At 48.6% G+C, this 13394-nt stretch overlaps 6 protein-coding genes across 6 annotated transcripts; 1 reads left to right on the forward strand and 5 right to left on the reverse strand.

Moving 5' to 3' along the window:
- Positions 1 to 118: 118 nt before the first annotated feature.
- On the forward strand, positions 119 to 485 carry DEU56DRAFT_909502 (uncharacterized protein; the record flags this gene model as incomplete). The annotated part of the gene is made up of 3 exons (XM_041357107.1): positions 119 to 150; positions 207 to 368; positions 419 to 485. The coding sequence occupies 3 exons, from the start codon at positions 119 to 121 to the stop codon at positions 483 to 485; spliced, it is 261 nt and encodes an 86-aa protein (XP_041211700.1).
- A 136-nt stretch (positions 486 to 621) lies between these two features.
- Positions 622 to 1410, reverse strand: DEU56DRAFT_929170 (uncharacterized protein; the record flags this gene model as incomplete). Its single annotated transcript, XM_041358669.1, has 5 exons — positions 622 to 782; positions 814 to 994; positions 1062 to 1130; positions 1187 to 1255; positions 1321 to 1410. The coding sequence occupies 5 exons, from the start codon at positions 1408 to 1410 to the stop codon at positions 622 to 624; spliced, it is 570 nt and encodes a 189-aa protein (XP_041211701.1).
- Positions 1411 to 2282: 872 nt separating this feature from the next.
- DEU56DRAFT_909504 (uncharacterized protein) lies at positions 2283 to 2956 on the reverse strand (the record flags this gene model as incomplete). Its single annotated transcript, XM_041357108.1, has 4 exons — positions 2283 to 2337; positions 2402 to 2478; positions 2530 to 2663; positions 2719 to 2956. The coding sequence occupies 4 exons, from the start codon at positions 2954 to 2956 to the stop codon at positions 2283 to 2285; spliced, it is 504 nt and encodes a 167-aa protein (XP_041211702.1).
- Positions 2957 to 3614: 658 nt separating this feature from the next.
- Positions 3615 to 4759, reverse strand: DEU56DRAFT_929171 (uncharacterized protein; the record flags this gene model as incomplete). Its single annotated transcript, XM_041358670.1, has 5 exons — positions 3615 to 3736; positions 3785 to 4058; positions 4109 to 4408; positions 4478 to 4615; positions 4667 to 4759. 5 exons carry the CDS (start codon positions 4754 to 4756, stop codon positions 3615 to 3617), a joined length of 924 nt encoding a protein of 307 aa, XP_041211703.1.
- A 521-nt stretch (positions 4760 to 5280) lies between these two features.
- DEU56DRAFT_929173 (uncharacterized protein) lies at positions 5281 to 6957 on the reverse strand (the record flags this gene model as incomplete). Its single annotated transcript, XM_041358671.1, has 8 exons — positions 5281 to 5314; positions 5376 to 5569; positions 5625 to 5825; positions 5875 to 6051; positions 6100 to 6152; positions 6204 to 6744; positions 6794 to 6883; positions 6934 to 6957. The coding sequence occupies 8 exons, from the start codon at positions 6955 to 6957 to the stop codon at positions 5281 to 5283; spliced, it is 1314 nt and encodes a 437-aa protein (XP_041211704.1).
- A 5033-nt stretch (positions 6958 to 11990) lies between these two features.
- On the reverse strand, positions 11991 to 12857 carry DEU56DRAFT_753383 (uncharacterized protein; the record flags this gene model as incomplete). Its single annotated transcript, XM_041349712.1, has 6 exons — positions 11991 to 12161; positions 12219 to 12380; positions 12522 to 12549; positions 12612 to 12684; positions 12751 to 12789; positions 12836 to 12857. The coding sequence occupies 6 exons, from the start codon at positions 12855 to 12857 to the stop codon at positions 11991 to 11993; spliced, it is 495 nt and encodes a 164-aa protein (XP_041211705.1).
- Between the last annotated feature and the right edge of the window lie 537 nt (positions 12858 to 13394).

The raw sequence follows: 13394 nt of genomic DNA on the forward strand, positions 1-13394 counted from the left end.
AACACACACTATCAGTACCCTGTTCGATAGCACTTCAAACAACAACAAAGGACTCATGGGACCGCAAAATAATGTGATTAGATATTATTCTTCGACCGCGATCTCATACTAATCAACGATGACAATGCAGCAGTACTGTAGTATCGAAAGGTACGTTGATATCGATATCGGACAAATCAGTCGACGCGTGGCTGATCTAGCTATAGCGCAAGAAGGCTACAGGAGAGGGAGGCGCGGGAGAGGGAGGCGTGGGAGAGGGAGGTGAGACGCATGCAGGAGAGGGTGAAGAGGGAGGCGGCGGTCGGTGGTGAGGGGAGGAAAGGGTGGTTGAAGCGGCATGTGGCGAGGATCGCGAGGATCTTACAGAGGTGCGTGGTGAATACAAATTGAGTGGCGGTTATTGCTGACGTGCCTGTAGGATAAAATCGATGAGAGTCCGGGGGGGAGCGGGTGAGGGCACGGCGAATGAGGGCGCGGCAGGGTGAGGGCGCGACAGGTTAAGCAACTACTATGTCGCGAAAAATATGCAACCCAAGGGGGACGCCTAAAGTAACCGACGATTGCGAAATGTTATACGTAGATGTCACCATTGAATATCCCGAGTGGTTTGAGATATTTGTTCTACGCTTGAGTGCATACGGGGCCACCAAATGTCAAATCAAGGCCTTTACGGGTGCCGCCCCGATAACCTCCTGCTACAGGGGCAGCAAGATTGGCTTGGGATGTGTTTGAGCGTTTTGGTGCACGATGAAAATACCTGTGAGAGCCGATTTGAACCACTTCTTATACGACAACTCATGAGTAATTTCTCACCACTGCCCGCTGCGCTCCTGCTCTGCACTTCCATGGGTGAATGGGTCTTCATATTAACTGCAGCTTTATCGGCAGCTTGAAGTACCGCGTCCACTGATTCTTTCACGACAGAAGGGACTCCCTGGACTTGCGCGACCGCCAATTTGGGAACAACACCTTCTTTCACACCAGAGGGGGTATTCTGAACCCGCGGGACCATCAGAATTCAGAAACAGGACAGTAGCTGACGCGCGAGTTTGACCACTTACCTCGATATTCGGAGTCAATGGAGCACCCTCATGATTGAGGTTTTGGGTAGGTCCACGGCTGATGAAGCGCTTTGTACGATTTCAGCACCTTATTTCAGCACAACTCACTGTCGCCGTTGACTTACGGATATTTGTTCAGTTACATTTTTCTTGAACCTCTGTAACAACTGACGAGTTTTGCCACGGGGGTTTGCCTAGAACGCACCGTGACAGCAGTCAACATGGCAAGAGCGACAGATTTCAATTACGAAGCACTTACTGCAGTTTCACCAGCTGCAGTTGGATCGCTGACGGCTTCTGGAAGAGGAAGCGGGTTCGAATGCTTCGTATGAGGATCAAATACGCTCATTGCGAGCATTGGAAGGTGAACGAAAGTATGAAAGGGTGGGAGAAGTATGCACTCACGCCGCTTAACTTGACGTAGAGCTGAGGAAGGATGGCACACTGTCAAATCGACGACGATCCATTATAAAGAGTGTTTGAATTCGTAACGTGATGTGTGTATGCACCAGACACCTGAGGGAGGGCGGTGGCGTTAATGGCGAGTGTCCCTATGAGGGGACTGTACGTGCTCGTCGCGAGCTCAGATTGCACAATCTCGCTATAGACGGCTGGAACCAATGTGTTAAATGCATATGACGGCGTTGTGTAAGTGGGTGTAGACAAAGTTGGGCAGGGTGGTAGCAATTGTCGCAAATTCGGACGAAAAGGAGGATTTGACAACTGAAAAAGGCTGTACAGGTGCTGAAGCATTGTTGCGGGGATATAAGCTAATCATTGGGGGCTCCTGGTAGTCAATTCCGTAACTACACAAAAAACCTGATAAACAATATCTGAAAAGAAACCAGGAAGTTCAACATACCTCCCTATCGAATAGACGGTCCGCAAAAATGGAGTTCCTGGACGAGTGAAGGGTTTAGTGATATTAAGCGGCACGGAATATATCGCAGGCTATTGTACCTAACAACCAGTCGGCTCCATCGGCACTGGGGGGTGAAGCTTTAAACCAAGATAAACAAAGATCCGGGATCCCCGGCCAAACATATAATCGGTAGGTTCCAAAACAAGCGAATTTCCTTCCCTGGGAGATAGATTTTTGCGCATACACAGGCTACTTAATCAACCGCTAGTCACCCAAAGCTGATATTATAACTTACTTTCGTCAACTAGGCATACTGGGAAATGAACTGTACAATCGTGTTACCTAGAAGAACATAAAGATTAGTCGGTCGACAAGAAAACCAGGAGCTGACATCTTGATATGGGCCATACAGTCCTAGAGTGCCGCTGTGGCAGAGAGTTAAGCGCGCACATATGTAGATAAGCTACTGGCTACTTACACATCCAAAAGAGCAATCGATGAGTTGTCACTTGGGCCAGGATAGGTTGGTTGAGGAGTGTACTGGGTTCCGTTGACCTTGAAAAAAGTCAGTATTCCACATTGTGATCGCAGGATCAAATGCCTTACCGCGAAGCTACTCATACGAATCACCCAGAAAACGTAGCCAGAAGTATTTGTTTGCGTACCGACCGGAGATAAGGATACGACCTCATTCAATACAACTTGGCTGAGATTTTGCACGACAGATACATCGATAGCCCCTGTTCAACACAAAGACATGAGTATCCGTAAGCCAGGCACTCGGCAGGGACTCACCGAGGGTAAATGTTCCGGTATCATTTCTAGTAAGACTTAGTCCAAAAACCGGATAGTCCAGCATGCCTTGCTGAGCCAAGGTGGAAAAAACGACGTGGCTAGAACAGACCAAATCCATGAGGCTGCGTCTACAACGCTGCGCATCGAATAACACACCATTCGCAGCTCTTGCGGATATCTCTGACTGTCGTGAGAATCCGATGACAACGCGGTCAGGTGCCTGGAAAGCATCATGCATATGGTTGAGGTGAGTGTCTTCATGTGATCAAAGGGCCAGATGTTCCAAGGGCCCAAATTGCTAACAAGTAGTGGGCAGCATGACTGGATGGGGTGTCAAGGTGGTTCTGCGACGCCTTTTGGTAATTACATACTTGATAAAACTGTAGTTGTTGGATCCTTGCTAGGGTTGACCCGGCGGGATGATTTATTGGGTATGCAGGAGTTGCAATGGCGAATTCAGTGAGTCTTGAGACGGCTATAGATCCTGTGATCTCGGTGAGTGTGATAATAAGTTAGCTACTAGGCACAGGGCACGTACTAGAATACCACTGGTGTTAAGTTTTGGTCGTGAAATCGGCGAGTATCGGACCGAACGGGATGCCCCCCCCCCCCACCCCACCCCACACACACACCCACCCCTCTCCCAAAAGAAATCAAACTCGGGACTCCGAGTCACAGATCGCCAGACGGGCAATGAACACGTAAATCATCACTGGTATTTCATATCACGGGCGCATGTCAAATAAAGATATGATAGAACAAGAGTAGTAGGAAATAACATAGATCAAACCCGAACGTACATCCGAATTTCGTGGAACGTCGATACATTAGTGAAAGTCATGGCAGATCAACTTCAACTTGGGAGGGTAAATGGCTACAAACTAAAGTTGAGAGTATCACAGCATGTCAGAGTCGGAAGCATTAGAAGGTGCAGAAGAAGAAGAAAACCAATCATCAAACCAATCATGAGGTGAACGTGAATCACATGTCGTAGTCGTTCCTGAACCAGAAGACAAACCTACACTGATTTTAGTGCGATATAATTAAAACAAAGCTGCACGCCTACCGTCATCAGTGAGCTCAATCTCAGCGGTGCGTTCAATAGCTTCGGAAAACATATCTGCTTCGGCCTGTGCGCGCTGCGTCTTCAAGTCCAGAATATGGAAAATAGACATGAGCGTATCCGGCGATTTGTACTCCTTTCGGGTGAACCTCTCTTTATTGTCGATACGTAGGGGCTCGTTGGTTTCTGCAAAACACGCGCTTATGTACATAGAATATGTCGCATTATCGACCCAAGATTTCATCGAACGGGGCAGGGAGGAAAGTATGTCACCACGCTGTTCAAAGGTTAAAACACCAGGTTCCTCAGAATTCAACACACACTCACCCTAAGGAGGGATTCTTGAAGACGAGGAGAGTTGGGGGGGGTGCCGGCATTAGAAGCAACTTGCGTAGTGTCTTGAGATTGAGATGACGCGAGAAGCCAGGCATGACATTTGTCATGAGCAGCCTTCTCCATGGCCTTTGTAGGTCCGAAGCACTTGGAATCGAGCGAGCTAGGTGGTGGGCATGTTCCCACATACCCAACAGGGTTCACTGCGAGGAGTGTCAAATTTGGGCCTACACGCCACGAAACTAGGAATAAATTAAGTGTTGTTGATACAATTATTTCAACAACGTAGTTTACCTGGCTGGTTTCTAGTGTTCAGTTCTTCGCATGCTCCATAAAACAACGCCCTCCTCGCTGAAGGAATACCGAGCAGTTCTCCTCTTCTTGATGGAGAGGTATTTGCGTCTCAACCTCCTCAAGGGCTACTTCAAGGAGACCTGCAAGATCATGCGAGTCGACTAATCCAAACAGCACAACAGTTGTGATAAAGAGGGAATCTGAAAGCTGGAGGTGAAATTATTAGAAAAGAACATGAAAACATCTCAGAGTACTGACAGTGACGGGACCGCGTTCTTGAAGCCAATTTGCCAGAGCATTTTCGTCGTGTTCAATTCCAAACAATTGTTCTTTCCAATAGGCAAACATAGGATTACATGTTGGGATCGACCTAACACTCAACATGTTGAAGCTGGTGGGGAGCAAAAGGCTCAAAGGATAGTCACACGATCGCCTAATGACAACTTACCATTCATCCGCCTACATGGAGTTTTTTAAAGTTTGATCGCCATATCCGCCATAGCTTTGTAATCCGCCAAACCTGCTCTGGGCAGGATGGCGGAAAATGTCATCAAACTCTAAACACGGATCACCATATCCGCCATAGCTTTGTAATCCGCCAAACCTGCTCCGGGCAAGATGGCGGAAAATAGAATCAAACTCTAAACACCATATGTCAGCGACAGAATTAAATTATAAAAAAAATATGCACACATTTTAAACACGTTTCCTTGAGCTTATCGCAAGACGAGGCACTCACCAACTGATTGGCTCGATGGTTGCGTAAAATGGCGCATGCGGTTTAGGAGATCACAGGACCAAAGCGATATCACAAGTAGCAAATACAAGTGGTACATGAGAGAGCAAGCACGGACAAGATATGAGAGGCAAATTTACTGGCGGACAATCCGTACAACATCAATCGTGCTACATGAAACATTGCCGTTAGCTAGCAACATAGAAACGATCTCTTAGAAAGCGAACTCACCGAAGGTCACAAAACTGGAGCATCTGGGCCTGGAGTGAAGGCAGTCCTGGGTCGTCGTGCTGTTGCAGTAACATGATTATTGTTACAATTATTTGGTCATGAATTTCGCGGGGAGTCGGATAATCCTCCATGGAGGTAAGACCGCGGTGCGCTTTTATGGCCCTCTTCAGGAATCGGAGCAGCGCGTGGAAACACTAATGCAATGTGACAGTTTTAAAAACGAAAAGCCCATGAATTAGACACACTGACAAAAGACCCCACAAAGGCGAGGGTTTCTAATGGCGGGTTGGAGGCGCCTTTGAACGCATCAGGTTCAAGATCAGCGACGACCTGTGGTAGGTTAGGGGACGTGTGGATTCGGGCACCGTGCGGCCTAGTGACCCTAAAAACGATATGCCAGAGGAGTGATTTAGCGAACCTCGACTGGAGAAACCAAACTATTCCGTTTTTCTATGGAGCATAATAAAAAATACATCATAAGTTAATTCAAAACACTCACTTCAATTGGAAGAAGGGTGGAAAGTGGTGGGATGAAGTGTTTTAACACAAACTCAACCCTAGCATTGAGTGCGACACCATATATCGCGCCGAACCCAAAGCCAGCCCGGGGATGCTTGATTCCCTCGTACGCTACGCGCCTACAGTCATAAATGAAGTTGTACACCCACGAGGCGGCCTATTCGAGGTGAGACAATTATTGGAATCAAAGAACGGACATACTTACCATAACCAAGATCTCGCGCTCACTTATGATATTGCCGTCCTTAGTAGAAACAACTGGAAAGTAATCAGTATAAGCAGAGCGTATTACATGAACGAGTTTCTGACCTATTTCCAACTCCGCAGCAGGTGTGTTTGCCCGAACGAGACTCTGAGCAAAGAGGGGGCGGATGAACTCGTCTCTCGTCGCACTCGAAGTCCTGGTGATGTCATTAGGGTTCTCAGACTCCCCTTTAAGAATTGCAACTCTGATCAAAAGCCGCAGGTAGGCCAGGACCAACTGCCACTTCGGGTATACCGTCATGATGCCCTGCAGAGTGCTGGTGTTCTCGGAAGCGGGAGGCGCGTCGATATCATGCAATTCGTTAGCGGCGATATGTGCTTCGTCTTCAGCATGAGGCGCAGAGTGAGTATGAGTAGAGTAAGGATATGGTGCCTCGTAGCTCTCATAGGCGCCAAAATCACTATTGCCCTCCGATATCGTGTTGAGATTGGACATGCCCCAGGAATTCAGGAGCGAATAATCGTTTAGCGAAGCGGAAGAATACGCGTCTGCCATATCTTGGGATCCAGATATTTGCAATGTATGCATATTGTACCCCAAAGGGTGTTCGGCCCAAAAAACGACGGTTTGACAATCGGATGGAGCCTATGATATCGTTAAGAGAGATATGACCAAACTTGCAATGTGAACTTACGCAGCAATCATAGACTATATGAGTGTGGGTGTCGTGGCCCTGCCTGGTCCACCTGGGAGGTAGATCTATGATTGCAGAAGGAGGGGCGCCCTACAAGGCTAGTTAGTGGGATGGCGAGGATTGATTTAGATTCAACTGACCACCAAGGTGTAGATCAGGGACATCAGTGCTTTGACCTGCCTCGAATGCAGAGGCATGCATGCATGCGGTCTGCAAATACGCAGACAGTATGATACGACTCTTCATCTGTAGAGCTGATCAGTATATAATGATCACAAAGATAGTGGACATACAGCTTCTAGAAATGAGAGTGGACACTGCGGGCTACAGTAAGACGCCAGATAAAATCTCAAAGAATAGAAATACTAACATATACTGGGTATAGTGTTGGCTGCAGCCCGACCGCGGTGTACCCAACAAAGGACATAGTATCAGATGAGCCCGAGAGAGGTCCCTGGAGAAACACTTGAGTCAATGGTCTAGTGGACAAGGCAAAAAAACACACATAATACGGCAGCACTGAACCCAGGTAGTTCCAATACATGTAGCATACAACATTCCGAGCTGGTAAACTCGTATTTGAGTGGTATTGGTGGTTATCTGGGGTGAATGACATTGTTGTTAAGATTTTAGGAAACAACAACTTTTTAGAAGTATTTACATACCATCACAATCCGCTCGCCATCGCGGCGTTCACGTTTATTACGTGCATATGTGTCACATTAGCATTAGACAAATTAGACAGTTGCGCCAGCCCGGTGCTATTTGGCGGTCTTGGGCGGTGTTATTGGCGCCATCCCGGTTGCCCAAATGGTCATCTTCTAATTTTCGTAATCTACTTCAAATTCGCTACCATACATCTGCCCAAATTGAGATAACAACGATTCATTACTGCAACTAAAGCGCTCCTCGAGGGTAAGGCCACCGTTGGTACCGTCTTCTTCATCGTCATCTGCTTCTTCATCGGCGGCTTCTTCATTGTCGATGGTCTTGTCTGTTGTGTATTCATCACAAGTAGCAGCAGCCCGTACTGCACTGCCTTCTCGCGCTTCGGCCTGCGTAGAGCGATGGTGAGAATATACATGCCCCACTCCCAGGCCGAAGTGGAAACGCATAAGCATGTCGCGGTCAACGAACCTGAATCCATGAGCTCGTCAATTATTTTTGCATTGTTCCCCTAACAAACTCACCGATTCACGTAGTACTCAAACCAATCGTTCTTGTCCCCTGAACATGCGGACACTCCCGGTCCATTGGGATGTCTCGTGCCCTTCGCGAAACAAGGGATGATATGGCAGCCCCTTAGGACGTCCGCGGGATCAACAAAGTCGAATGAGTGTTCAGCGTTCATAGGCGGAAATCTCACTCGATCTAAGGTCGAGGATTCCCAGGCGGATACCTGAGCCACAGGCTCGTACCAGCGAACCCATAGAAACTCCAATCGTCGTGGAGTGTAGTCGATCATGCCGCTTCCTATATAAATGACATTAACATGATAAATCCCCAGTACCATCCCGTAGATGAATCTATGATCTTTGCGCTCCATATCGTTGTCGTTGCTGAGAACCATGATGTTGCGGTGGGACGTTCGTGGGTTGAGGACGTCTTGAGCTCTGCGAACGTCGTAGGTGGTGTAGTTGAACCTGGCGATGTTGTGGCGATACATACGGTCGTCTTTGATGATAATCGTATTGGTGACATATTCTTCCCCCGAAGATGGGGCATCTTTGGAATTATGAATGCGATGCAATAGATGATCCTTGAGCTTCGGAACGAAATTCTGCAGCGTCGTGTTAGAGCGCGTGTATGGTGACTATGAATACACTAACCTTGATCGCCGGGTCACCTTCGTGGGTGACCAAGTACGTTCCTATATGCACAGGGTACTTCTGCGTACCGCCAATGTGGTGGTGGACGTCTGGGCTTCGCGCTAATTCGGCGATTTCGACGTGAGGGCGATGAAGAACTTTATCGCCGATACGACGAATCCGAGCCTGACGACGTTCGATCCGGGTCAGCTGTTTCACAAAATGTTTGCGATTCGTGCGACAATATCTGCCCTTAGGAGAACGGTGTTCAAGTTCGCCCTGAAGCGGTTAGTGAGTCAAGGACGGAGAGTAAATATTATAGGACGGACCGGTTCGGTGCTGTACGAATCAGTCGTGCCATATCGACGGATTGTAGACACATAATCGCCTAAAGCATGAAATTTGTAAGTTTGGAAATTGAAAACCTTTTTACGCTGCACGTTATTGAGTGATATCGGCGACTCCAGCGCCTCCCGTTGTACTAAGAGGCGAGCGCTTTCCTTGTCCTTCTTTGCCGATTGCTTTGCGGCACGGCGGGTACGAGCTTCGACTTCCTGGCGAAGTTCGTGTGTCTCGTAAGATGAGCAAACTGTAGCTTTGAATGCGCGAAACTGTTCGCCAACTGCGGAAGTAACTTTGTCCATGATTTCTAAGGTCAACTCAGAATGCATGCGGAGCTTGGCTAGTCCGTGCCAATGCGACATGGTAAATAGCATCTGCAGAACAACACGATTGTGCGGGGCTGGGAGAAGACCATCGAAGACAGGGATAGAGCACTTAGATTGCGTCAGCCCCATCCTGACTTCGATGGAAATGATGTTATACCTGGAGGAGGTCCTCGAAGTTTCGGGCCGCCATGCGTTTCATGTCCGAAACGTTGGCTGAGAATTTTCGGATAGTTGCTGTGCCGAACGTAGGAATTTGCCTGTATCTTGTGGCGGGGAAGTCAGCTGAATGGGTGACGCAATCATGTCACATACCTCCGGTCCAACTCGTGGATAAGTGCCTTGTCATGCGCCGCGACAATTCGCAACAAATGAATGAAAAGCATCTTCCAAACGCCGAGCTCAAACTCGTGTAAGAGATCAACTACGAGGGCTTTGAAAATGTCGAATCCCAGCGGACCAAGGCGATCTATGAATGAATTCTATGGGTTGGTTAGCGATTGTCGGCGTCGGCGATGGATGCTCAGGCCTCACCGATGTAGGAACTTAGGACTGAGGCTTCAGAATACGCTCCACAGCTGCACTCCCGACCGCCAAGTTCTGTTCGTAGATCAACGAACGAGCAGTGCTTACTTGAGTCTGTCTTCCCTTGTCATTTCGGATCATAGTCTCGCGCTGTTGCCTATCCCGAGGCATCCCCATGTTCTGGATGCGTTCCTTAGGTATAAGGCAACGCGGGCATGGACAGCCTCCAAGATTTCGAACAGTAGCTATAAGCACCCTGGTGAAATTAGAATTGACGATGAAGAGCACGACAAGTCCACGTACTTTTCAGGATAATCTGCTGAATATGTAAAGATCCTAGGGTAGAATCTTCGTGTGATGCCGTCACAGCAATGAATGACGATGCCATGCTCGTACGCCTCCAGGAACTCGCCGTCCAGCAATATCTTCCATTGTTCGTGAAACAGTTCCCTGTGGCAGTGGGTCGCACACTCGCAACTCATGCCTTTGCCACCTATGAAATCTTTGAATGAGTCGGGGAGCTGACAGTGCAGGGTTAGGCAATCAGTACTAGAACATTGTTGGAAGGCGTACCGTCTCGAAGTATGCGACGTGGTTGCTCAAATGGCACGATGGCTTGCAGCGGCGGTACTTGGACTCGTTGCCGAAGTACATATAAGTAGGCCACAGTTTGGCGGTGCCAAACGAAGTCAGTTGCGTAGCGTCAGACCAGAACATCAGACCAGCTACAACTCGGGGCAAATTACAGCCAGGTTCCCTGGGCAATTCTTGGAGTTTGCTGTGGGCTTCATGGAAAGCCGGGCACGTGTACAGGTCTCCGTATATGGGGACTTCAGTATCAAGGTGGGGAGGATGCCAACGTAGCTCGTACGGCTCGTAATGGAAAAGCTTGCTATCTCGAGCGTTGGCAATCTTTTCCCGTATAACAGACACGAGGGAGCGATGGTATAAATCGGCGGCTTGGTAGACCCGAGGCCCTGGTGTGTCAGTGGTACGAGAAAAGGGCACGTTGATGGACACTGGCGTTCTGTGCCAACCAGCATCCTCGTCTTCCCACTCTAATCCATCTTCCTCGTCATACTCGTTGACGCCCAGTTGGAAGTTGATGTTCTTCCAGTGCGTGGAGCTCACGTCGGCACAGCTAAAGGCACTGTCGCCCAAGATACCTACTAAGTTCATGAAGTCCCTTTGAGACTTTTGCATCCCCTGGTTCCAGTACCAATCACCGAGTTCGAACGAAGCTCGGTTTGGATAGGGATGATACTGGGAGTCGCTGACTGAAGCAGCAGGTGGGTCGGATGCTTCATCGACTGGAGGGCTGCCAGGTATAAAGGAGAGGTCTGCCAATGTGACATACTCCTCCGGATCGTGGGATGGCGGTGTGGAGGAGAAGTATTGACGCACTAGCCCGAATATATTGGGGGGCGTGCGGAATATACTTCGCGACGGTAAGGTTGAGCTTTCGTCAGACGTGACGACTGCACCAACTGATGCTGGAGGTAGCTCTCGGACTTCCGCTGGCACAGTAGGCGGAGGCACAGGAAGTACGTCTCTAAATCGCTTTGGCATTTGGCGATTCTGACGTCTCGGTCGGCGCTGTGCCAAACTCATGCCTTCTTCTTCTTCAATTTCTGCTACCTCACAATCACCGGTGACGATCCCCGCCGCAGAAGCACACGGTGAAATGGGTGGAGCAACAGTGGCATTGGCCGCGTTGATGACAACGGACGCGTTGGCTTCCCCCGATGCCAAGTGGTTTGCGGGCAAATTGGCCAATCGATTGGGCGATTCATCGATCGATCGAGGTCCAGCGCCATCGTCTACTGTGCGCGTCCTTTTCCTGCGGCTTACGAACTCCTTGAGCGAGGACATAGCCGAAGAAAGGCGTTTTTTTGTGTGGGAGCATGATCGTTGATGTTGAATGAAGTGGTTCTGCGCCGTGAATGTACGCTTGCATATGCAGGCGTAACCGGGCGTTGACATAGAGGCATGGGCCGAGGAGTCTGTCACTGGCGAATTTGAGGGGGAAATTCGAGGGTAGAATTGCAGCCGAACAGCGCGATTTTGCTGTCGTTCAGGCGAATAGCGTGATTTGCCGATGCGGAATGGCAGGGTTTTAGGCGAGACGCTGACAGATTGGCGCAGGGATCAGATGCAAATGTGGTGACATAACCGCATAGCTGTATAAATGTTGCGTGTTCAGTCATATGATTTGTAGTGCGCAAAATGTCCCCACCGTCTTCCCCATCTTCTGAGTGCTCCACACTCGAACCACCAGAATTCAAAGTCGACCCGAACGTCCTGAAGATGCTGGTGGCAATCCTTATTTGCCGCCATGGCATATTGCATTACCACGCTGAAACGGGGGAACTGACAACGTTTCAATGGTAAAGGTCTTATTGGGATGAAAAGCTGTTCGTCACTCACGGGTACATGGCTACAGGCCGGCCGATGAATACGGGCAGAAAATACACCCTTCTCAATTCGCGACTTATCGTGAGGCACATGTATTTCGTTACCCATGTTGCCTTTGCGCCACGGGCGGCAGTTATGTCGAGACCTCAATATTTCAGCGTGCCACAGGGATTTCTAGAGGGGAATACGCTGCCGAATGCGCGACCGGCAATTGCGGATATATGCGTAAGTGTGCTTCTTGTATGTCAAGACCGGCGGATGGGCTCATCTTCCTATTAGTGAATGTGGAGAAGTTTTTTGGGAGAGTCTACATACCTGCAGTGTATTATCCGCGGAGAGGTATCTATTCACAATTAGATGCGTCTTCCTACCCTCATTCCCTTTCAGAGATCAACTGTCCTTCACGTTGTCATCGCGGTGACTCCATGGACATGGGCAAACATATTCCCATTGCTGTTAGTTGTGATATGTGGCAGCACTGGGGTACGGATATGATAGCAGATTAGTTAGCAATTAGACCAAGATAATAGACTACCAAGCGCACCATTTACGCTGATGCGAGATCGGACGACAAGGATGTAACCTGAACATCGGATCAGAATTTTCATATGGACGGAAGGTCGTCTCACCTTCAGTCTGGTGCTTCCCCATTGAAGCATTGGTGTACGGCACCAGCACACGTGAACTTAGTTTACTGCGACTATCCAATGTCACATTGGCGCTCGTACATGATTACATCTTCGTAGCCTTAAAAGCTTAATTTACACTATGGCTGCACAACGACTATAAACCTTCGATATACGCGTTACAAGGATTCGATAAATGCTTTACAAGGATTCTATATACGCTTTACAACACTAAGTATGCTAATGTAGTGGGATAGTGAATGGAAAAAGAGGCGAAGTAACAACCACTGCGGGTTTATAAAGTGATTGACTTTGAATTATCAAACTCAGCCGGCAGCACCCGAAAGAGCAAGCACACATGAATTTCTACTTTTGGCTAATGGCACAACATGCCACAACACAACCGCCCACGGACTCCTACCATGGACGTGTAAATTAGCTCTGATATACCATAAGTTTCTGTGTTGGAGGTTTTGTTGAGAGCTATTTGAGAACTGGGAAACAGCCCTGCAAGCGGCGCTATAGTTTAAAACAAAAAAAAACGCCGAGAAATTAACAATGC

The sequence above is a fragment of the Suillus clintonianus genome (assembly GCF_016758775.1).
Source record: "Suillus clintonianus strain FC179 chromosome Unknown DEU56scaffold_14, whole genome shotgun sequence".
NCBI lineage: Eukaryota > Fungi > Basidiomycota > Agaricomycetes > Boletales > Suillaceae > Suillus > Suillus clintonianus.